We start from the raw sequence: 24406 nt of genomic DNA, 5'->3' as shown, positions 1-24406 counted from the left end.
AATCTCAATATCAATGTGGTAGTTAAGCAACTTCATATGAACTTGATAAGTGGTTGATAGGGGTGGAGCCTAGCCTGCCAGTCAGGTCACAGCCTGATTGATGCCTTCTTGTGACTGTGGCCTTCTGAGGAGGATTCTGGGACTTCTTGTCTACCCTGGAGGCCGGACACACACTCCCTCTATGTTAGACCTTCTTGTTGACAGGCCACATGGAGCCACACTGATGCCAACCAGAGCCCTGGAGATGCTTCCACTGTAACTGAATCCATAAGATTTTCCACCCAGTTCTTCCTGTATTCAGCAGCATTGCATGTGCTATGTGAGTCTGAAGAGGAATTTATGGGCCTATATCAGACATATGAGCTAATATAATCGGACTTATAGACTTGATCTTGACTGGGCTGGGATTTTTTTTATACAATTACTTTTTAATATAATGTTCTCTCTTACACACATTTGATTGTCTCTAGAATTGTTTCTCTCATCAACCCTGCCTAACATACTAAGTCTTTGTTATCACAGTTCTTTTATTTTCTATGGAGCACTATGCAAACGTGTACACGTATGTTATTATTTATGTATTGTCTGCCTCCTACTTTTTGATGTGAGATAAATATAAAAATTTTCCCTTTTTACTGCATCTGTCCCATAATATAGAATAGCACCTAGACTATAAAGGGAATTGTGAATATATATTGAATGGAAAAATGAATAATTCTAATGTTTAACAAAAAGTAATAGAGTAATTATTTTATATAAAAATATTTTTCAGGAGTACAGAAAATATAGAACATTAACATTTTGCCCTTAAAAACTCAGATTTTATTAAATCTATAATACATGTTTATTTCACAGATGTTTTAAATAGCTATTGAGATATATGTATCACACATATGTAACTTTCCTTTCTTACTTATTTAACTACTAATATTTTAACCCCCAAATTCCAAAAATAGAGCTGATAGTATATCTTAAAGTTGGAAGGCATCCACTGAATCTCTGGGTGAGAAAACAAACGAAACACAAATATCAAAGAATGAATGGAACTGAATCATTTTTAGAAACATTTTTCATTCATATAAAATATCTGAATTTATAATGAAGACACTTCTATTTATGAGAAGCAGAATCTTTACAGTCTTGATATTGAAACAATAAAAATATATTCTTATCCTTAGACACGACATGGGAGAAAGACAAGGCTGCTTGCTCCATAAAGATATAAAGGCTTGGAAAAACCCCAGAAGGCAAATCTCTGTCCTACAGGGTCACTCTGAGAATCACCTTAATGATGGTTGGTTTGGTTTTAAGTTTAGACACAGAAACTCTGCTGATCTTACAAAACCATTAGCACAACTAACATTACCTCTTAGTCGTCAAATTGCATGGTAGAGACTCAAGGCAAATGAGAGACTATATTTGAGGTTAAATTTCCATATTGCAAAATTCACGGGCTGTCATTAACAAATCCAGGCTTGCACTTGGATATGTTTAGATTCTATCATACTGTCTAATATAATTGTCCTTACTTGTAAGCAAAAAGCTAACAAAGGGACATTACGCTGTCCTTGATACTTACCTACTGCCATAGAGTAGATTCCAAATCAAAGTGACTCAGTACTGAGGAACTCAGGATGTAGATATTTACAGAGGCAACAAGCCTTCAGCTTCCCTTTGAACAGCTGATCTTTGGATTAGCTTATCCAACGGAACGCCAAGGCTCCTTCCCTTTATATTGAGGCATCAAAAATCTAAACTCATTTGAGGTGTGAAAATGTGCAAAATGTCCTCAGACCTTCATAGCTAACCAAAGCAATCCTGTATAGCTTTTCTTGGCCATCACATGTGTATTACAGCTGTGGTAGCACGGGAAGAACCATCAATACCATGAATAAATATTGTAATCAAAGTTATGATTACTAGGTAGAATACCAACTCACAGCAAAAGAACTTTAAAAAAAATAAAGGAAAGGAAAAGAAAGAAAACTATCAAGACATTTATTTTTTCAATTATTAAAGTCACTACCATCTAGTCAATTCCAACTCATAGCAACCATGGGGTTCCAGACTGTAAATCTTTATAGGAACATATAAGCTCAAACAGGTGGTGGGTGAACTGCCTGCCTTTCAGCCTCAGTCTGAAGTTTACCCAACAGCTCCTCCAGAGCCCCTTAAGAAACATCTCAGTCTGAATGGGTGCAACAGCAAAATGTGGTGAAGGATGCAGACGGTGCCTGACTAACAAAAATGAATAGCATTTGGGGTCTTAACGGCTTGTCTTCGAACCAGCAGCCATCTAAGTGAGGTGTCAACTAAGTCACAAAGAAAAAGCACAACTGCCTGTGTGATTTACGCTTGATAAATAATAAAATCCAGATCCAAAGGTGGTAATAGTATCAGAGCTTAAATTGTGAACACCTGATTTGAAGAAGGTAATGGTTGACGGTGGGAGCCCAAAATCCGTTTGGTGCCTACAGAGATTTAGCCTCTGATAAATCCTTCTGAGAGAGGTGAGGGATTTAAATAGACTTGCTCTCAGAGAATACCTTAAATTTGATCATTGTAGATATAATGATCTTAAAATGTGATACCTGATCATTTGATCTCCATTTTGACCCATTTTAAAATTGTTCTAGTTTTTAATACATACTGATTTTTTTCTCGATTGCTTTTTCCCCTCTGGTTCTTAAAAATTATTATTTTATTATGATTGTTTGGGGGCATCTGAAGTCCGGGATGAGTGAAGCTATAGAGAGTAAGTGGATTAGATGCTCATTGGGGACATGGAGGAGGAGGCTGCAGGACAGGGTGGAGCTAACAGGAATAGGAAAGGGAAAAAAATGTTCTGGAACTGATTGCTGTGATGATTATATAACTCTTAACACAACTGAACTATATGTTAATAAAACTATAAAAAAAGCCTTCTCACTGCCATTGAGTCAATGCTGACCCATAGTGACCCCACAGGATTCTATGAGTTTCTGAGACTAATTGTTTATAAGTGTAGAAAGTCCCATGTTTCCTCTACAGAGTGACTCATGGATTTGAACTTTTGACCTTCTGCATCAAAGTCCATTGCAAAACCACTACACCACCAAGGTCCAGACACCATCACCACCGCCCCTCCTCCCCAAAACTCTGCGTTGCCGTTAATATTTTGCTAACTTAAATTCTCTCCAAAGAGAGATTTTAAATTCCTTGAAAGCAGTGCAGTGTTATATTCTCACAATTGATTATCTCCTAAGATACTTATTTCAGTGTCCTTCATGTACTAAAACACACGATTAATGAAACCCACTCATTCACAGGTTTCTAAAATAGTGAAGCAGTCACCAGGTTCTATCATGAAGAAACTGAGACTCCGAACCAGTTAAGGCAGCTAGAGAAGATGAGTCAGTGAAAGATCGGTTTGTTTCATTATGAAACATTTTCTATTTGTTATACATTACATTGAATTGAATAACGGTATATGTGTGCATGCTTGGGGACATGTGTTCCTGTGAACGAAAATCGAGATAGTGGTCGCTTTCAGTGGGAGGGATTGGTGTCAGGATCCCGTCCTCCCCACATCAATTTCCACAAATGGTCAAGCTGCTTGTATAAAATGGTGCAGTATTTACACAAAACCTTTATCCATCCTATTATAAACCTTAAATTATCCCTAGATTATGTGTATTACCAAATACAATGTAAAAACTTTGTAAACAGCACTTTATGCTTTCCGTTTAGTCTTTGAGAGATTGATTTTATGACTCAATTGCTTTTGTCCTTTCCACTAATATTTTGATCTGTGATTGGTTGACTCTGAGCCCTTAAATATGAAGCTGACTATATATATAATTTATATATGTATATATAATTAAACTTCTCTAAAGATACTAATATTTCAAGGACAGCCCTAAAGAACTCCATTTTAATTATTTATAGACTTGGAGACAGCGCGCAAGATTCGTGATGATACTGGGAGCATTGATTATTCTATAAAGGTTCTTTGAGTGCTTTTGATTAGAATATAACCAATATTCTAATGTGGAATTTTATCAAATAGATTTTCTAAATATATGTCTATATTTTAGTAGAATATGGCTAATAGTCCAACTTAACTTTTATAAGATTTAAACTGCAACGGACAACTGCAAGTTCAATTTTATAATGGAAGCTTTCATCCCTTGCCAAGATACATTAAAAACTTGGAGAAATAATTATAGTGGAAAAAATTAACATATATATTTAAATCAGCAAGAGGAGCTGAGGTTGGGGTTAAAGTTAGGTTGGCAGGTGTTGGATTTTTCCTTTTCAAGGACATGATCTCCGGGCAGTTTGATGTGACTGTCACGCAGTGTCACTTACCATCTTTCAGGATGGTTTCTCTGTCTGTGCCATCGATCTTCTGCCGGCCAATGAGAAAGCTCGTCGTATCCGCAAAGTAGACATAATTGGTTTCCGCGTGAAAATCTAAAGCACGAGGGTTGACCAGATTTTCTATAGGGATCATGTATTCATCCGCTATCTTGGCATTCAAGTCCATTCCTCTAACAATTCCTGGGCGGCCTTTCCCGTAAAAGAGGAACAACTCATTCTTTGGTCCTGCACAAGAAAGATTACACACATAAACAACTGATGCTGCCTAATCTTCTTTACACTGCATAATGCCACTGTTTAATTAACTGGCATAATTAGCATTTTTAAAATTCAATACCAAAAATTAAACTCTAAAATATGCCAAATGTATCTCAGTGCAAGAAGACTAGCTAATTGCCTAACTTTAATTAAAACAGAAATTACTTCCGTGAATAGGTTATATTTAGTAAAGTATTCTTTTTCTCTGTAACTGTTGAGACAGCAAAAACATGACAGATCATTGGATAACTTGCAACTGGGTAAAATGGTCATCTATTAAAACATCCGGCGCATTTAAATTTATAATCCATTACAATTTGTCTAACAGAATATGAAGATACTAACTGTAATATTAATTATATTTGACAATGCTAAAAATGTCAGAAAATTTAGAACACAACTCCCAGCATTTACATCTACAGACTGTCAGAGAGAAACAAAAAGAATTAAATAGCATCACTGATGTGCATGCGGATCTATTACAGTTCTCCAAACAAAGGATTTATTCTTTCAAGAAATGGAATCAACAGCGTATCATTTTTCTTCACATTTTCATTAGAATGTTAGGGATTGATGCTGTCTCCTTGTAATTGATAATCAAGCCAACTCTTATCCCACCCCTCAGCCCCTACCAAAAAACTAAAAAATAAAAACACATACACAAAAAACTGTCTTGAGTTAAAAATGCCAGAAGCAAGATAGTTTTATCTACAGATACAAAATAAATGTACTCTTTCAGGTTCTACAGAAAAATACATAGCATGATCTTTAATTCCTAAGGCATCTTCTGCTTGGTTTATTGTATAAATTTGAATTAAATACTTATTTTATATTGGAGAGAAAATTAACTGAGCTTTGTCAATGAAGTGAGAATACAAAGGAGTCAGCTTTGTTTGGACAACTGCACTTAGTAAACCTATCATAATTACATCATAGAAAATTTAGAAATAGAAGAGAATGAAACAATTGCCTTTATTCCTAACTTTTAATACAAATCGTAGTCAAAGAGGATTGCTACAAATCATAGAACCTTTATTGAATAGCACATGAATTGATTGTTTCTCAATATATTCCCCATCTAGGTCTACACACTTTTATAGAAGGCCTGTCCATGTCTCTAACCATTTCTCCCAAGTAATTCTACATGCTCACATTCATGGCACATCCAAACAACCGGTTGGGCATCCAAGAGGGACTCAGATCACGTTCTCTGTGAATGGTCTCTGAGCTGGGAAACAAATAGAAGTATGAAGGAGTAACATAGAGCTGCTGCAGGGTGGATAATGTAAGTGGTGCTAATGAAATTCTCAGAGAAGTCCTGCTATCCTCCAAGAATGAATAGGCACATTGTCATGAAAGAGGTGGAAAAGTTTGTGTAACTTCCCTAGCCAATTTCTTCCCAAAGTAGTTTTCCATTTTCTTCCAACTTAATCCAAATAAGCTTCCATGATCTTCCTATACTCCAGATGGCCCCTTTAGGGTCTCCAAGACACAGTTGTGATAACCCTCTGTACTGACCTCTGGGTCTTGAGTTTACCTGACTTAGCAGATTGCCCTGAAAGCCACTGTTTGATTGGACATCTTTTTAATGCATCCTAATGAGACTAAAACAAAGCTATCCACTGATTACTGAGACATGTAATCGCGTTTTGTAACAAATCTATGCATGCATGGATTGGACCAGATGTAGCAACACTTTTTGCCTTATTATTTTATATCATCTTTATTTTAAAAGTAATCTTATTAAGTACTCAATTTAAATAAGTGAATACTCAATGCTGACTCATAGCCACCTCTTTGGATTTCTGAGACTGTCACTGTTTACAGGAATAAGACCAGTCTTTCTCCAGTGGAGCTGCTGGAGGTTTTGAACTGCTTACCATGGGGATTGCAACACAACTCGTAATCACTACACCACCAGAGCCTCTCATATATAAATGAACATGTATATCATCTTTTAATATATCAAAAAAATTTAGTATATAAAAAAAAAAATCCAGAAGCTACTCCCTTTGTAAGGATGTCGACCATGTTTTTTTTAAAGTATGTTTTGCCAATTGACTGAGTTGTCCCATGAAAGAAATGACCTTAAGCCTTCAAAGCCATCCAATGCTGGAAGGTGTTTGGTTATGTCTAAAGAATGCTTGTATTTGTGTCTTCAGTGATTATAGGTGTCTGCACAACACAATTGTATTGATATTTACTGATAAGTGCATTGACACAGTGGCTACAACAATGGGCTTGAACGTGACATCTGTGAGGATGGTGCAGGACCACAGAGCATTTCATTCTGTTGTACATTGGGCCATTCTTACCATTTGTGAAAGAGATTGTTCCTGACTCATGAAACAAAAAAAAGAAAGAAAGAGAAGTACTAAAAAAAAAAATGTAGAGAAAAACAAATCCCATATATCTAGAACAGTTCTGAAAATATATGCAGTACAATGAAAAACACATTTATGCACCAAATCCATCCTCTCCCAACCAATACCCTGATAGTTGTGTCTATGTGTAGTACATGGTATGCTACATACCTGTTATGAAATATTTGTATTTTTCTGAATTTCTGTTTTTCATAAATGCATTTGTAATGAATGTCCTCAACAAATAATGTTATCAGTTTTGTTGCCTTTGTTCATATTACCAAGGAGCGTTGGTAGCACTGTTGAGTAAGAGGTGCTATGTTAACCCCTAATTAGAGGTTCAAGCCCACTAACCACTCTGCCTGGAAAGGTGAGGCAATCTCCTCCCATAAGTTTCATAAGCTCAGGACCTTTGTAAAATGGAGCTATGAGATGAATGGAGTGTGGGCAGTGGGTTGGATTTGGCTGTTATGGATGTCCATATGCCTACTCAAAATGATGTCTATTTCTAATTCTATTTGAAATGCTAGTTTCACCATATATGTGCTTGGCTACATCTATTTTTTATTTTTCATTGATGTTTTGATTGGCAATTTGTAAACCTGTTGCTTCATTAATTAAATATGACTGTGTGTGTGATATAAATAAGGAAAGTAAAACATTTTTTCAGTATTGTTTCCTTTGCTTTTATTTTAGTTGTAATAGATTGTTATTTAATACTTAATGTCAAGTTTCTTCTAGTTTGTCTTCATGTACGTCAAATAGTGGGGCAACTGAAAACTGTATGTAGACACAACTACCACGGAGCTGATTCTCAGTCACATCGATCCTATATAAAGCCTAGAACTGCCATGCCAGGTGGATTCCCAGCACGTAAGCCACTATGTCACCCACAACGGACTCAAGTCACTGTCATCCAATAGAAGCTGGCCCGTCGCACCTCTACAGGACAGGGTAGAAGTGAGTCTCTGAGACTGTCACTCTTTACTGGAGTGGGGTATGGGCTCTGGCGTAAGTACCTAAAAACATCAGACGCACTCGCTCAAGTCTCTGTCTCTCTCCCCTCTCTCTCACTTATTTTTTAGTTTCTGCCTCTGCTATGTTTCTAATGGATAAATTACTTCATTTTCTTTTATCAGCTGTCTTCTTTAATTTACCTTTGTGAACAAGAAAAAATAAGAAACACAGTATCTCTCCCCCTGCACAGTCCAACCCATAACCACTACCCCACCAGGACTCCAGATTTCATTATGAAGACCGTAACTAATTTTGATATTCTAAGGGCCATACATATATCTTGGATATATATATATTGCTTATTTAAGTAACAAGGTTTAAACTACTCTAGCCTATTAAAAAATAAAACAAATATGTGCCTGATGTATATGTGCCTAATGGATCTTTTCAATAAATACATTAAAGAGATTGAAATGTCATTGGTACAGCAGAGCCCCAGTGGCTCTGCGAGCTGCAGGGCAGCAGTGTGAAGCCAACAGACTGGTCCAGGGAGAAAGGCTGGGCTTTTTGCTCCCGTCCCAGTGATGGTCTCCAAAGGCCACCAGAGGAGGTCGCTCAGACTCAGCACAGTGGGTGTGTGTTTGTTCGGTCAGTTACCTCGGCAATTCAATTATAAAATTCATGTCTCTCTTCAAAGGGAAGCATGAGAATATGCAAATTATATTTGGGTCTAATAACACATCTACACAGAGCAGCATCTTGGTTTAAATAGAGAAAACCTGGTTCAACCAATGACCCTAGATCATCCATCAGAAACATTTCTTTAAGGGATTCAATGAAGAATCTCGGTAGAAATCTCACCTAAAGAATGCTTCCCTAAGATCCATAAACTTATGGACTCTACAGATTGTTTGCATTCCCATTCACATTATCACAAAACAATATTAAAAATCATTTTGAAAAAAAAATGGCTGGTACATATTTTCTGGCAAAGTACACCTGATGACGTTTCATGTTAATACTGATGTTGTTGCTGCTAATTAATGTGAGAAACCCTCTTTGGCAGCAGAAGCTGCTGGCGAAATGTTCGATTTTAACAACGTACTTTTGCATGATCTGCCATCACTTCCCAAGTTGAAGCCTGTCCTGCAGCGACAGGTCCGTGTTTTGTAACTGCTGCTCAGGAGACAGATGTGCGAACATCCCCCTGGCATGCCGTATGGATCCACTTCACATGCCTGGCTTCTGACTGCAACAAAGGACAAACAGCACGCTTGAGGTTCTCAGAAGATAAGGTAACTATATGCATCGGTATGCTGACACTTTCATAGTGCAAGAAGAATCCATGTAAAATGTTATATGCCCAAATCTTTAGTATCACAGCACTATTGAACCTAGTATAAAATCAGAGAAGAGGAAGGGATTCACCAACATCCTATTATGCTATGTATTTTTAAAATGTTCTTAGAATGGAAATATTTGTATATGAATTTAGAATGTTCATATGTAAGCAAAAGAAATCATATGAATTTTTGGTATATGCCTCTTTTGCTATTTTTTAAAAATAATGCATTTCTGACCATCGTAAAATATAATGTAAAAGTATCTGTTTAGGTAGTTTAATAGAGAATTCCTATCATTTCAAATTCTTTTTCTTTTTAATACAATGCATCATCTAGGAACTGAATTCAACAAATATCTTTACACTGTTGATAAATGCTAATATGTTGTGTGCGTATGGATACACACATATGCATACACTATTATGCACATAGAGTATATATAACTATATGTGTGTATATATACATATGGTTTTAAGTCTGTTGCTATTGCAAGAACTCTAGCATAAATGAAATATATATGTGTATGCGTGTGTGTGTGCACAATTGTCAAAAGAAGACTCGTTCACGTGTTGTGGGAGAGGAAGAGGGTGCTTCGTGCATTGAAGGTCCGAGGAAGGAAAAGAAAAGGACAATACAGATAGAATGTTAAAATGAGAGCCAGGTCAACGGGAAAAGTCTGAATATCAAATCATGCCAGCAGAATGTTAGCCTTACTTATCATTGTTTATCTTAGATCACCATTTCTTTGGAATTGCGATGAGTGGTCTGGCGATTTTCTCTCAATAATAAACATGCTACACTTCTCTCAAACATTGTACACTTTCAAATATTGCACCTCCTTATGCTTCCAGTCCTAGCTTCTAAGTGAGCAGATGGTTGCTCGTGACACTTTGACTCACTCTTTTCCACCGGAGTGCTGCCCGTGATGTCCACAACGGGGAGTCATTGACTGGTTCACATCTCTCAGCTACTCAGCAGCATTTTACTTTCTCACTTTCACCATCACTTTTGCTCTATTGATTGATTTATTCCCATCAGCATACACATTTTTTATTCTCCCCCACCCATCTTGGAAAAATAAAATAAACCTTATCACTCAAATTGCCACAGCAATCCTTCAACTTGCTCATTTCTCTTATCACCTTCAATACTTCTCATCGTTATCTCTGCTCATTTTCTCCAACTATTTTCTTTCTTGGTTCTCTCAAACTCGCTCTATTCAGATTTTCACTCCATTGCCCCATTAAAATCACTCTTGTAAGATCCTAATCAGTTCTGCACTATTAAGTTTAATGGGCTATTGAGTTGATAAAGCTTTTGAAGCTATCTTTCTGGTACCTTCTCATCTCCTTATTTTCTTGTTTGGGAGTGCCCCTGTCTCTGTCACTTGGAATGCTTCATGTTCCCATGACTCTAAATATCCTCACCATGCCACCTGGCTGACAATGACTCCCAAATTTCTATTTCCAGTCTGCACTTGCTCACCAAGTTTCACTTGGATTTATAATACACATATGATGTAATCTGTAAAAATCAAGCTCATTTTAACTTCCCCCAATTCATTCTTAGCTCAAGAGAACTCCTTTACTGAAGTTGCTTCAGCCAAAACATTGACAATATCTCTGATTTCTTCTTGGTTATCCACCACATCATCAGGAAGTCGTTTCTGTCTTCAAATCTAACTACTTCCTCTCATGATACACCACATGTAATGATTCTGTTTAATCCAAATCACCTTCCTTTTTAACCCTACCACACCGATCCCAAAATCTGTTCTCATGAAGATCTTAAAAAATGCCCACCATATCATGAGACTCATCAGCTCAAAGAACTGCTAGCCTCACTAAAAGTAAACACAAATGTTTGACAACATTGCATAGGGTCCTCTCACTTACTTACTATCTCTCACTTCTTCACCTAGTTTCCGACCTCTCTGTGTCTTGCTAAAAGTACAGGTCCCCTTGCTCCTCCTTGACTAATCTCGACATTTCCATTCTTCAGGCCCTCTGTGTGTGCTTTCTTCTTTACCTGCTCTTTCTCTAAATAGAAAAATGTTTCTTTCTTTTAATGACATCATCTTCCTTTAATGTCATCTCCTCAATTAGACTTCCTCTAATGTCGCTGTACTTTGCACTCCTTCTTTAACATTTCTCAGCTTCCTTCTTTTTTCCCCCATAATACTTATTACTCTCCAATGCTATTCTTCCTTTCATTATTCCTCACTAGTTTTCTTCCTTTAATCACATAGGTATGCGTGAATGCATGTAAGAAGTACTGCGTGGTACAAATGGCTAAGGTACTTGATGCTAGCCATAGGGTTGAGGGTTCCATTTCTCCCAGAGACTCCTTGAAACAAAAACCTGGTGATCCATCCCTCTGAGAAGTCAACCTTTAGAAATCCTATGGAGGACAGATCTACTCTGAGATCAATGGAATCATCCGGAGTCAAAGTTGACTCTCTGGCAACTGATTATTGGTAACGTAAGTATTCTATTTTCTTCATTAAAATGTAAATTTCATAAAGCAAAATAATAGGTGTCTGTTTAATTACCTTGTTTCTCAGTCTGTGTAGAATTATTCCTGGTAAATAGTAGATGCTCAATAAATTTTAATTAACTAGTATATCCTCATATCAAATTTAAATGAGATTAACCACTGAATTCCAAAGTTGAATTTGTTATACACATATTAAAAATATGTTTACTCAATTGGATCTATTTAAAGATTTTGCTAGACTAGGTTAGTTTTAATTTGAGACATAAATAGAGGATGTAAATTTAAGATGGTGCTCATTGTATGTTATATTCCTGTAACTATGACGGAGGTAGACCGTATTGCAAAAGCAGTATCTCTAAGTGATTGTGAAATATAATTTGTTTTGTTTTCAGAGATATTTAGAAATATTGCAGTGTCCTCATTAAAATATTTTTAATGCAATGTGATAAAAAAACAACCATAAAGTTGAGTCAGAAGAACCTAATGATTGCTGTAAACACTGGGAAAATACTGCAAGACAGACACCTTATTTTAAATCTGTACCCTAAAATGAAAAAAAAAAATCTTAGCACTTGAGTTCCTGTCTACATACATCATGACTGAAAGCTCCTTCCTAAACCAAAAGCTAGCCATCATTGCTATTATATTGTTGTAGAAATGATTCACTAGGAATTGAGCGATTTATCACTTAGACTTGTGGAAGGAACTCTATTTATTGCCTTTTATCAGGCAGATATGTACACGTTTGATATCAAAACAGATCATTTATGACTTTCCCATATTAACACCACACAAAAGCACAAAGACTATATTTCTATTCAATCTGTCATTAAGAATGAAGGCTGAAAGAAGGCTTGCATCTTACCTGTTGGTTGAGTTCTTTTTTGATATATTCGTATTCCTCGTGCATTTTCCATCATAATTAATGAATGAATATCAGTGCTATTAAATCGGTTTATCCTTATGATATTATAATTATCAGCATTTGTTGCATATAAATAGTTTTCAAACACAGTTATACCATACATATGTCTGACCTACAAAGAGGAAAAAAATAACTATCAGTTTAAATTATACTCATTTTCAATTATGTGAACTTTAAGGAAAGACTGATTGTTGTTTTCTTGGGCAAAACCCTGCTTCCATCAAGTGGATTCCAACAAAAAGTGATCCTATAGGACAGAGCAGGGCGGCTCCCTCGGGTTTCAGAGAGCTTCCTGCTTGTTGTTGGGTTTGGATCAGCCACAGTGGGATTAACAGTCCAACGCTTAACAGACTGCACCACTGCAGAGCCTTATGATGATAGTAGTTGTATCAAAAACATAACATTTATTTTCCTTGGAGGAATTTAGTAATTCCATAATTCAATTTTTTCTTTGAACAAGTTAAAATTATACAATCGATGGATTTTAAAAAGCGCTAAATGTATGTGGAATTCTTTTTTTTGCATTTCACTAGGAAAACACAACCAGTAGCCACTTTTTAAGCACTAGTTATAACTAAATTATTTTCTGAACACTCTTTTATGAATAATAATTCTAGATGTTTTTATGAAGTACTTGTGCGTGTAGTCGTGGGCTGCGATGTAGCTCTGCTTATAAGAACTCAACTTTGAGGTCTGTTCCAGAAGCACCGAGCCCCATCTTTATGAAAAGTTGCATTTAGACCACTACTCACTACAGCCTGGAGAGCAGTGTGTAATACAATTATACATTTGTGATAACAGTAAGGAAATTATCAGTGTTTTACTTAGAAAGTGCATTCTTTCTAATGCGTATGCATAATGTAAAATGGGAATACTTCCTTTCGGAAAGATGATGCTTTATTGCTACTTATAGCAATAAAACTAACCATCTAAATCTATTGCCTGACAGAGATCTTGGGGTTTGTGGAGGAGAATGGAAATCTTAGAGTCACACAGGGCTTCCAGAAGATCAGAAGAAAAGAAAGAATGAGTTACTGATTTTTCTGAATTCAATATCACAAGCTAGGTGCACGGCCTTTGGGCATTCTTCATATTTTATTTCATTTTAAATGGTCTGGTCCAGGGTATTTGGAACTGTCAATTGATTTGCTGTAGAGAATTTGATGAAAGAGCATTTGTCATTGCTTTGTGATATATAATATATGTGTGTGTATGTATATGTGTATGCACACGTATATATGTATATATGAGTATGCACCTATACATATTAACTGTACATATGGAGTGGGTATTTATATTTATAGATACATATGTACTTAGGAGAACTTGAGAAAGTATGCATGCTTTCACTGTACACTTACTTATCTGTAGACCAAAGTTAATTAGAAGACCCTGTCTGTGGCACCTGAGGGACTGGATGAGCCTGTAACGCAGCTAAATCTTTGATGCTCATAATTACGGGCCTGGAAATCCGCCTCCAGTGGGGGAAGACACACATGGTTATGAGACATAAGTAAATCTTCATACACATTATTCTGACTGAACACAGTCCTTCCAACAGCCCCCATAAAGGAACTGTCATTAAGGAGCTACCATATAAGATGAACCATTCACCAGTAAGTCTGTTTCATGTGCCGGAGGTGATCTGTCGATAAGAGCAGTCCTGGTCGGTAAGGGAACCCACCATAAAATGCAGGAACCCCCTGAAGAGGGCCCAGGGGCAGTAGGGGTTCACTAGCACTAGGTCAAGATGATGACTCGCCTCACTGCTGATTCATTATGCTACCTGCTGATGCTATTACCCGTTGACTACGTAATGTCTGCTGTATGATGTGTCTGCCTTTTGAAAGATCTATAAAGCTCATGATATATTCTCCCTGGAAAATGCCTTCACTCTTTCAGTCCTGACAGGGATGAGGAGGCCCTATGCCCCGGTGCCCCATTGTCTGCCTTATTTCCCACAATTGCAGAGTCATTCCTAAGGACAAGTTCAGGTGCTGGGGACCCCAATTCCCTGACATCTGTCAATTCTGCAGTTCTGGAATCTTGCCAAAACATTTCATTTGATTTTCCTTGCTATGCATTACTTAAGTGTATTAGCCTTGCTCCTCCTGTATGAGAAGTGACTAAAGGAAAAAGAGTGGATTGAAGGTGCTCTTTTTGACCCATATCAAATGTCAAGTCTAGCCCGGCAATGAGTGATAGTAGTTAAGGGGAGGCCGGGGAGAGTTCTTCATGTTAAAATCTATCATTCATCTGTCAGATCGCCACAATGCACGTGTGAGTCCCTGTGGTGCTGGACGCTATGCCACCAGCAAGCGTCACGCATGGTGCTCATAGCAAGAAGCACTTGGAAGTCTTTTTTTTTTTTTACAGCCCAAATACATAAAAATACTATCTATGTTGGATTATTTGTATCCAACTAATTGTGTGTGCATGGAACTAAGAAAACACAGGCCACAAGAATAAAAATAGACATTAACATTTTAAACACTGAAAATTGTTTTTAGTAATCAGTAAAATTAAGAAATTTTGTTCAACTTCTCTTTGTTGTTTCAACATTGGCAATTTTCACTTTTTAATCACATGTACAGGAAGGATGTTCACCGTGATTTTTCAAGGTTTCACTCATCGAATGTTCATTAACTAGCCCTACCTTCCAGCAACGAAAACAAACAAACAATGAAGGTGACTAGGGCAGTTAAAGGAAAGTGATGAGTTCTTATTGACACCTATATTATCGGGCCCATTTTTAAACCATGTAGCTTAGTATATCCGATTATTTGTTAAGGAAAGAGAAAACATTGCACTAAAACTAGTAAGAAGGGGTAACTTTGAGAATTCAGAATATACGTGAAACAGAATTGACTCAGCGGTAATGGGTTTAGTGGTAGATTGAGGATGATTACATAGGAAAGGAAAGAGATCCCCATATTTCAGTTCCATAGAATAAAAACCATGTAAGTGAATGTGACACAGTGCAACAGTAACAAAGTCCTAGTTCCACTTAAATATATGATATTAGTTGGGTACTTACTAATAGCTATTTGTAAAAATTGTTGATTCATTAAGGACAAAAAGTAAGAAATGAGAAGAATTTTGACCTCAATGACTTTAACAGAACTACTACGTACTTTAAGGCATCAGAAGGCAAAGTTAATCCAAAGCATTAAAGTAATAAGGATGTTTTTGTAAGCAGGCATTTGCTTTTGTTAACAAAATATCTCCCATGCCACATGGAGCAGACAATCATAGTTCCATTCCTCAGGAATGCACTTGTTAAATTAGCTTTTGGTAAGTAGGTCATTGCCAACATTTTTAGTAGTAGATAGCCAGGTCCTTTGTTCATAGCCTTCTGACCTTAGTTTTGCCCAAAGCAATTCACTGTAGATGACAGCAGGGCTAGTACTTGAAATGCACATTCTAGTGGTGTGGCTCCCAGCAACACAGGAACTGACAGATGAGTGGAGGTGAAAGCCTTATGAATACTAGAACACTGCTGATAGAGGGCTGCATGAAGAGCATTTCAGATAGGCAGGCATTAAAACTCTGACTGGGAAAGAGCTCTCTACTCAAAGTACAGTTGACCTTCATTTACCTTGTGGAAGGAGTAAAGCGTTGGGAGCCTTCACTGGCTGTTTTGTAATACCACAAAACAGAAAGAAACACCTGCACGCATACATTAATAACTAAAACCTCCACTCTATAAAGTATTACTGCAAGAAATTGTAAAGTTGTAAGAAGTAAAATGAAATCCTTGAAGATCAAAATTCTAAACATCAATGAGCTAAAATAGAGCTGCATTGGCCATTTGGAATCAGATGTTCCCAATGCCAAAAATTATGAATCAATGAGGAATGGCATTACACTCATCACTGAAAACATTTCAAGATCTATTTTGACACACAGCACTGTGAGTGATAAGACAATATCACGTACCTACAGGTAAGACCCGTTAATATGACTATTACACACATTTATGAACTATGCAGTAATGCCCAGGAGAAGAAGTGAAAAATTTTACCATCACGGCAGTCTGAAATTAATCAGTCATGCAATCAAGACACACTGATGACTAATGGGGCTTAGCCTGTGAAACTTGGAAGCAGGGAAGGATCCACAGGTGGTAGCAAAAACGGATAGAATTTTGTAAGACCAATGATGTATACTTACAAAAAATTTTTTTTCAATATAAATGGTGACATATGCATTGCCCTCACTTGGTGGAATACACAGAATCAAATTCCCTACATCAGTGGTAAGAGACAAGAGGGAGGTTCAATAGCATCAGTCAGATGAGGCCAAGGGCTCATGCAGCACAGATCAACCGCTCATATACAAACTGGAGTTGGAGCTGAACAAAATTAAAACAAGTCTGCAAAAGCCAACATAAAACCTTAAGTTTATCCCCCACTAAACCTAGAGATCATCTCAAAATAGCTTTGATGATTTGAACATTAACCTAGGACATCATACATGAAAAAAGGAAAGCAGAGGATAGAAAGAAAAGATCCAAATGAATGGTAGTTGAGCCTTCTAAACTTGTCCTTGAAAACAGAGTCGCTAGTGTGAATGGAAGAAGTGATCAAATCAAAGACCTGGAGAAAATATTTAGCAGGGCAGCTGAGAAGGCAAAGTAACTAAATACAATGAAATGCGAGAAGAATTGGAGTTAAAGCGCAATTTATGTTTGGCATGTCTCAAGATTGAAGAACTGAAGGAAAATGTCAGACCTTGAATTGAAATATTGATAGACTTTATGGGAAAGGTATGGAATGATACAGGAACTATCAAAGGAATAAATAGATTCACTCTGCAAAATAATGGTTGCTATTCAATCATTCCAGAGGGCAGCAGATGACTACTGGAATGGAAAGGATCATTCCAAGCGGCATTTAAAGCATTGGTAGAGAACACGGCTCCAGGAATTGACATAAAACCAATTGAAATGCATCGACCAAAAATCCAGCACTGGAAGCTCTCACCCATCTCCGTACTAAGGAGGTACCTGGCCAATCTAGTGTCAAAGAAGGATGTTTTTCCCATTACAAAGAAACTCATTGAATAAAACAAAGAAATGATCAAGCAACATTGTTGATATCACACACAAGTAAAACAGTGTTGAATATAATAAAAGTGGTTGCAGCTGTATATCAATAGGGAGCTGACATGAATTCAAGCTGGATTCAGAAGAGAACTCAGAATGAGGGATATCATGCTGATGATGAACAAATCTTGGATAAAAGGAGATAATACCATAAATGATGTTTATTTGAGTTTTATTGACTATGCAATCCAGGGGACTGTGTGGATCATAACAATTAGAGAAAGAATGTAAATTCCAGAACACTCCATTGAAGTCATGCAGAACTGGTTCAAAGAGTCAGGCCCAAGTGTTGGAAGAGAACAAAGTTCTGCTACATGGTTTAAAATCAAGATAGGTGTGTGTCGGGACTGACTCATTCCTCTTGTATTCAGTCTATCTGCTGAGCAGATCATCCAGGACTCTGGCTTTTATGAAGAAGAGAGCGTGTCATCAAGATCGGAGGAAGGCTCACTTACAATCTAGGACAGGTGGACAGCACCCCTGGCTTGCTGAAAGTGAACAGGATGTGAAACACTTACTGAGGAAAATCAGAGACCTTCAGTATTGATTATACATCAATAGAAAGAAAACAAAAATTCCCATATGGATAATTAAGCAGCACCATGACAAGTGGGAAAATATCAAACTTGTCAAGCTTAACTTTTAATATGGATACACAATTGATGCCCTAGCAGCAGCAATAAAGAAATCAAACAATGTAGTACATTGGGCAAATCTGATACAAAATAATCTTTAAAGTATTTAAAGACTAACGATATCACCTTCAGGACTAAACTGCATAATATAAGTAAGGAAGACCTAAGCAGAATTTATGCTTCTGAATTGTGATATTGGCAGATGATATTGAATGTAACAAGGACTGCCAGAATAGGCGCACGCATGTCTTGGAAGAAGTACAACCAGAGTGCCCAGCGGATGTGAGGAGGATGAGATTTTCCCTTGTGTAAATTGTACGTGCCATTAGACCAGGGATTGGTCTGGAGAAAGACATTGTGTTTGATCTGACTGATGGTCAGTTAAAAAGAGGAAGATTCTCCGTGAAACGGATGAATTCTGGGGCTGCAACAATGGCCTCCAACAGAGCGGCCCCTGTGAGGACGATGCCGGGCCAGGCAGCATGGCCCAAGGTGCACAGGATCCTTGTGAACTTGAAGCAACTCAACCGCATCGACCAATAGCAGCAGTGACAGCACGTGGGCCATTAGATGTTCCTGTCCTAACAGTCTTACTTCCTACATATAGCTTTTTAAATTCTTGTTATGTCCTTTTGTGTGTTCACGTTTAGTTGTTTTTTGATCGTTTGTGTTATTTCTAATAGAGGGGAAGAAGAGTGATCTGAGGCTGTGAATGCAATCTGAAAAGCAAATTCTCTCTTAGAAACAGTATTTTACCAAAATGTTTATGACTCGTTTCAGTTTAACTTCATAAGAACATTCACCATTGAGGGTTTGGGTCTCTTTTGCTACATAAAACCACTCTTTTATGAGCTGTATGCTTTTAAAAAGGTTGTACGCACGTGTCTGCCTTGGATGATAACGTGTCTGTTCTTTCCATGGTAGTCCACCACCTCCACAGAGTCCAGGTAAAGATCTACCCAGTAAACCAATTTGCTGATAAGGTCCAGGGCCAGTGCGACCGGTTGCTCTGTCTTGGACTCAATTATCCTCGTTCGGTTCATCCCGTCCATGTCACAACGCTCTACTTTGGCCACATGCCCGTAGTCGGTGAAGAAAAGTTTCCTGTTGAAAGAAAGCTAAATGTTAACGTGGAAGGAGAAAGCATATTTGATGAAACCATCTGTAAGAAAAAAAAAAGAACTTTTTGTTCTAATTTAATTCAGTGGTTACATCTGCTAGCTTCCCATAACCATTTCCATATAATATCACTCATAAACAGAGAAATCTGCTAATGAATATTGCAGGGCATAAGGGAGCAGGTGAAACAACAACTGTAAAATATTCTGTAAAATAAGTGATTATGGTGGGATCATTTTTGTATTAGAAGAATGTTTCTTTAGGCCTCATAGAGCCAGGGCAATGTGCAGCACAGGAGGCAGCTGGGAGATCATTTAGCAGAGTTTTCCGAAGGGAGCCAAGTCACCAGGCCAGGTCACATGAGCTATCAGGCTTTATCTTCAACCTGCTTTGCAAATGGCTGGTAATGTTCATCTCCTATGAAAGCTATTACGAGGAGCTCAGTGATGCTATGAGTAGCCAACCTGGAATGGAATTAGGCAGATGGAAAAGGGAATGTGATGTTTGTTGCAGTGGAAATAAAAATAACTTCTCAGAAAACCAATCCCTAATCCTCTCAAATATTCCCAAACCACAGAATTTCATAAAAGGCAATCAATAAAGACCATGTCTCCTTATTTTCTCAATACATTTTGAGAAAAGGGGTCAAAAGAAACGTCAGCCTTGGAGTCCACATACTCTGTCAGGTAGCACTGACAGTGTCTGTCAAAGGTTAACGTGAACCTTTGACATGTCAGTGTCTAATATTAGTATTCACTACATTTAGATGACACAAATAAATTTCAATTAACCTGACAATATTTTAACAAGGTTACCTAGTCGTTAGGTTAAATTACATTGATAAATAGAAGACCAGTTGCCTTCATGTAAAAGCACCCTCCAGAATAATCTGATTTACAATGACTCAGCAATATTAACATTACCTGGTGTATAGCATACTTGATTTTAGAAACCTGTAGAATTAGTTTTTCATTAGTGTTCTCAGTATTTATGCATTATCTAACAGAATGGGATAACTTAGAAAGGACTTATTTAAACTTTAATTCCATTCTTTCTGCTGTGGGAGATCAACAGAATTTTATATACCAATGCATACTGTTATGTGATAGTGTGAGCCAAATGTCATTATGAGTATGTGATTTCCCAAATGTTCTTGCAAGATTCATTTATCACAATAATTTAAAAATGATTGTCCAAGCAATTCCATTCAGGTGAAGAAGAGCCTTCTATTAGAGGCAAGAATGGATTAAAGGACAGTTGGCATTTTGTTCTCTTGTCAGGCTAACCATCAAAATACATGCACACAGTGCCTCTCTCATTCTTCTCCCACCTCTTGCCAAGTTCCTGGTATCTTCCTTTTTCATTTGTAAATCTGTTAGCATTTACCCCAAATGACTCTTCTAGAAGAACTAGCCTGTTTCTTTTTTACTTTCTGAAGACCACCACCTATTTTTTAAATTATTTTATTGGAGGCCCTTAACATCTCTTATCACAATATACATTCCTGCAGAGTGTCAAGCACATTTGCACATATGGCGCTATGAACGTTTTCGGAGCATTCTCTTCCCACTTGAGTTCCTGATAGCTGCTCCCATTCTTCCCCTTCCTTCCCACACCCACCCTCCATCATAAACCTTTGATAAGTTATAGATTATTTTTTCCATATTTTACATCATCCTCCGTAGCCCCTCACCCACTTTTCCATTATTCACTCCCCTGTGAAAGGGTTCTAGTGATTCTTGCGATTGATTCCCCTTTCTCTCCCTTCCTTCCCTTAATCCTCCTGGTATCACTACTCTTCTTGTTGGCCATGAGGGGTTTATCTATCCTGGATTCCCTGTGTTGTGGGCTCTTATTTGTAGCAGTATGCATGCTCTGGTCTAATCCGATATGTAAAGTAAAATTGAGATCTTGATAGTGGGGTAAAGGAAGCACCAAAGAACTAGAGGAAAGTTGTGTGTTTCATCGGTACCTTACTGCACCCTGACTGGTTCATCTCTGAATTCCCTTTCTCTCCTCATCCCATAATGGTACTCCTTTAATAATTTTATTATTGGACCCAATTCTCTAATTTGAAGAGGAGCTTGAGTAATTATAGTTTGAATTTAAACTTGGAAAGTGCACACATGCAACACAATGCAGAAAGAGGAATAAAGCAGGCAATTTAGACCATCTACTTAGTATTTAAGAGGAGAGATGAGTCTAGGAAGAGATATTTCTCGAAATCATATTGCGATTTCCAAAAAGAAAATAACAAAAAGAAAGTCAAGACAAAAACTTTTTACAGGCATATTGTTGGAGAAAGAACAAACGAGGTTAGATTTTATGGTCAAAGATATAATATAGACATAAAAAGAAGAAGAAGGGAGAAAAATGTCTGGGTAATAAAGAATTGAGTTAGTGGCTGGATCAACCACTTTAGAATGTTAAAAGGAAGGATGGAGACAATGTCATTGAATTTGGTGTACATTAAAGTACTAGCAATTTTTGATTACGCTATTTGAAAACTATAGGTAAAGGAAAAGAGTAAAACGCAAAATGAACTATATTAAAAAATGTATGCTCTCAATTGTGTGTGTGTTTTGCTTTTTAAAGTGATCCATCAAATCAAACCCACTGCCATCAAGTTAATTCAAATGTAATCAACCCTATCTATGTAGGGTTTTGTAAATATCCCTGGGAACAGCCAGTCTCCTCTCTCTCCTTGGTTAGAACCAGAGTGCCCTCGGGGCTCCTTAGTTGACCTACAATTGCAAAACTGATGCCAGCGACTCATATTTATTCCAATTTATAATAAAATGGTTGAGGAAGTTTTCCTTTTTCTGTTTTTAATCTCCTTTCTGAGTAAGTTCCAGGCAAAATATGCAAACGTGTAAATATATAGTTCATCACAAATTTTCTCTTTTAATATAGTGGAAAACCAAAAGAATAGGAGGCTTATGCTTCTGTGAGGTGGTACTTAGTAAGGAGAAATCATAACAATGTGTCTGTCCTAGTACCTGCAAAGCTGATGCCCAGTGGGGCTTAAAAATAACATTTTTTTAGATGTAAATAACATTTCCTAGACTACAAAATCTTGACCATGATGAATTCTGTTTAATTCTAAATAAATTGCAAGTATTAGGAAAAATTTATTTGGGACAGTAGCAATAAAGCTACAGATGTTGAGTCTACAGTTACATAATTACACATTTTTTGTTTATTTGATTGTTATTGATATTGTTTGATTTTAGTTTAAAATATCTTTCCTAGTAATATGGAGATAAGCTGAATTTTGTGGGCATTCTTTAATTAAAATAGCTACACTGTAACCAATAAACATAAGCTAAAGCTTTTAATTATTCAATATCAAGCCAAATTTGTGATGTAAATGTAGCTGGGTTAAAACTGTGCTCTCTTCTGTTTTATAAAGTAATTCTCCATATCTTACAAAAGTGAATGTCACTCCTTATCTCCCTGACCCTCATAATTATGTACTTGTAAGACACAGGGGCAATTTTTTATTTTAATAAAAAAGGCTCAAAGCCGACCTGGCTAATCAATTTCAGAATGATAATATATCATGTATTTTTTACTCAATCTTTATTTGAAAAAACATTGTAAAGTGTTGTAAAATAAGACAATAAACTCCTATAACCTTCAGCTAGATCCACCAGTTGCTAACTTTTTGTCCCACGGGTTTTTTTCCTTTATTTTCTGAACCATTTCACAGTCAATTTTGGGGTCCCATAATCATTTATATCTAAATATGTCAACATGTATCCCAGAGAACACAGACATTTTCTTGCGTGAGCACAGTGAATTATCAAAATAACACTTTTTACATTAATAGTCTTTATTTGAACTTTTTCTGTTTATCACTACTGTTCATTATAGTAAGTAGATAAGTGTATAGACTATAGAAACAACCAAAAACGAGCACACTGGTCCTGCACCATCCTCACAATTGTTCCTGTACTCGGGGACATTGTTGCAGCCACTGTGCCATGCCATCGTGTTGAAGGTCTTCCTCTTCTTGGATGGTCTTCTACTTGACCAAGCATGATGGTCTTCTCCGGGTACTGGTCATTCCTGACCACTTGTCCAAAGCATTCAGGCGAAGTCGCACCATCCTTGCCTCTCAGGAGCACCCTGGCCCTATTTCTTCCAACATAGATTAGTCTGTCCTTTGGACCTGGTGCTTTCAATATTACTCACCAGCACAATCATTCAAACGCACCACTTCTGCTCAGTCTTCCTTATTCAAGGTCCTACTTTCACATGCAGATGAGGCAATTGAGAAGGAGATTGCAGGCACACTTTAGTCCTCAAAGTCACAACCTTGCACTGATTTCCACACTGTAGAGTTCTTGTACAGCAGATTTAACCAATGAAATGCATCATTTGATTTCTTGAGTGCTGATTCCAAGAGCATTGATTGTGGAGCCCAAACAAGACAGAATTCTGAACTGACTCAATGCCACCCAACAAAACAACATAAAATAGATTGAGAAATAATACATTTTTGATCCATAATCCAATGCAGCATCTTACATTGCATTTCATTGTCACCCCGCCCCCTAAATGCCTTTCCTCGAGAACCGTTTTTCAGGTTTCTGGCATAGATGAATGTTGATATTTTTAAAAGGCACATGAGTTGTGATGAAAACATTCAAATTTTGAATTAGTATGATTTTATTATAATTAGCATTGTGCTAACCTTTCTAAATAGAAGTCGAATCATTTTATACTTAAATGTTTCTGCCCTTGGAACCTAGAAACCTGAGAAATGTGTAACCCACCCAAAATGCTACAAAAGGAAGGTGTTTGGAGACCTTGTTTATTCCAACATGTTCAGTACT

At 37.1% G+C, this 24406-nt stretch overlaps 1 protein-coding gene across 1 annotated transcript in view; it reads right to left on the bottom strand.

The window, feature by feature from the left end:
* The window catches only part of LRP1B (LDL receptor related protein 1B), a 1686774-nt gene that overhangs the window by 869617 nt on the left and 792751 nt on the right, over window positions 1–24406 (bottom strand). Inside the window, exons 6-9 of the mRNA XM_045298375.1 lie at window positions 19328–19550; window positions 12645–12816; window positions 9046–9189; window positions 4351–4587 (exon numbers count right to left, since the gene is read on the bottom strand). Of these exons, the coding sequence (XP_045154310.1) occupies window positions 4351–4587; window positions 9046–9189; window positions 12645–12816; window positions 19328–19550 (776 nt within the window). The remainder of the gene's footprint in view (window positions 1–4350; window positions 4588–9045; window positions 9190–12644; window positions 12817–19327; window positions 19551–24406) is intronic.

This window comes from Echinops telfairi, unplaced genomic scaffold (genome assembly GCF_000313985.2).
Source record: "Echinops telfairi isolate 266 unplaced genomic scaffold, ASM31398v2 ScPeMD7_4;HRSCAF=17, whole genome shotgun sequence".
Taxonomy (NCBI): Eukaryota; Metazoa; Chordata; class Mammalia; order Afrosoricida; family Tenrecidae; genus Echinops; species Echinops telfairi.
The sequence above is the reverse complement of the archived record's forward strand: the minus strand, read 5'-3'. Positions and strand labels throughout refer to the sequence as shown.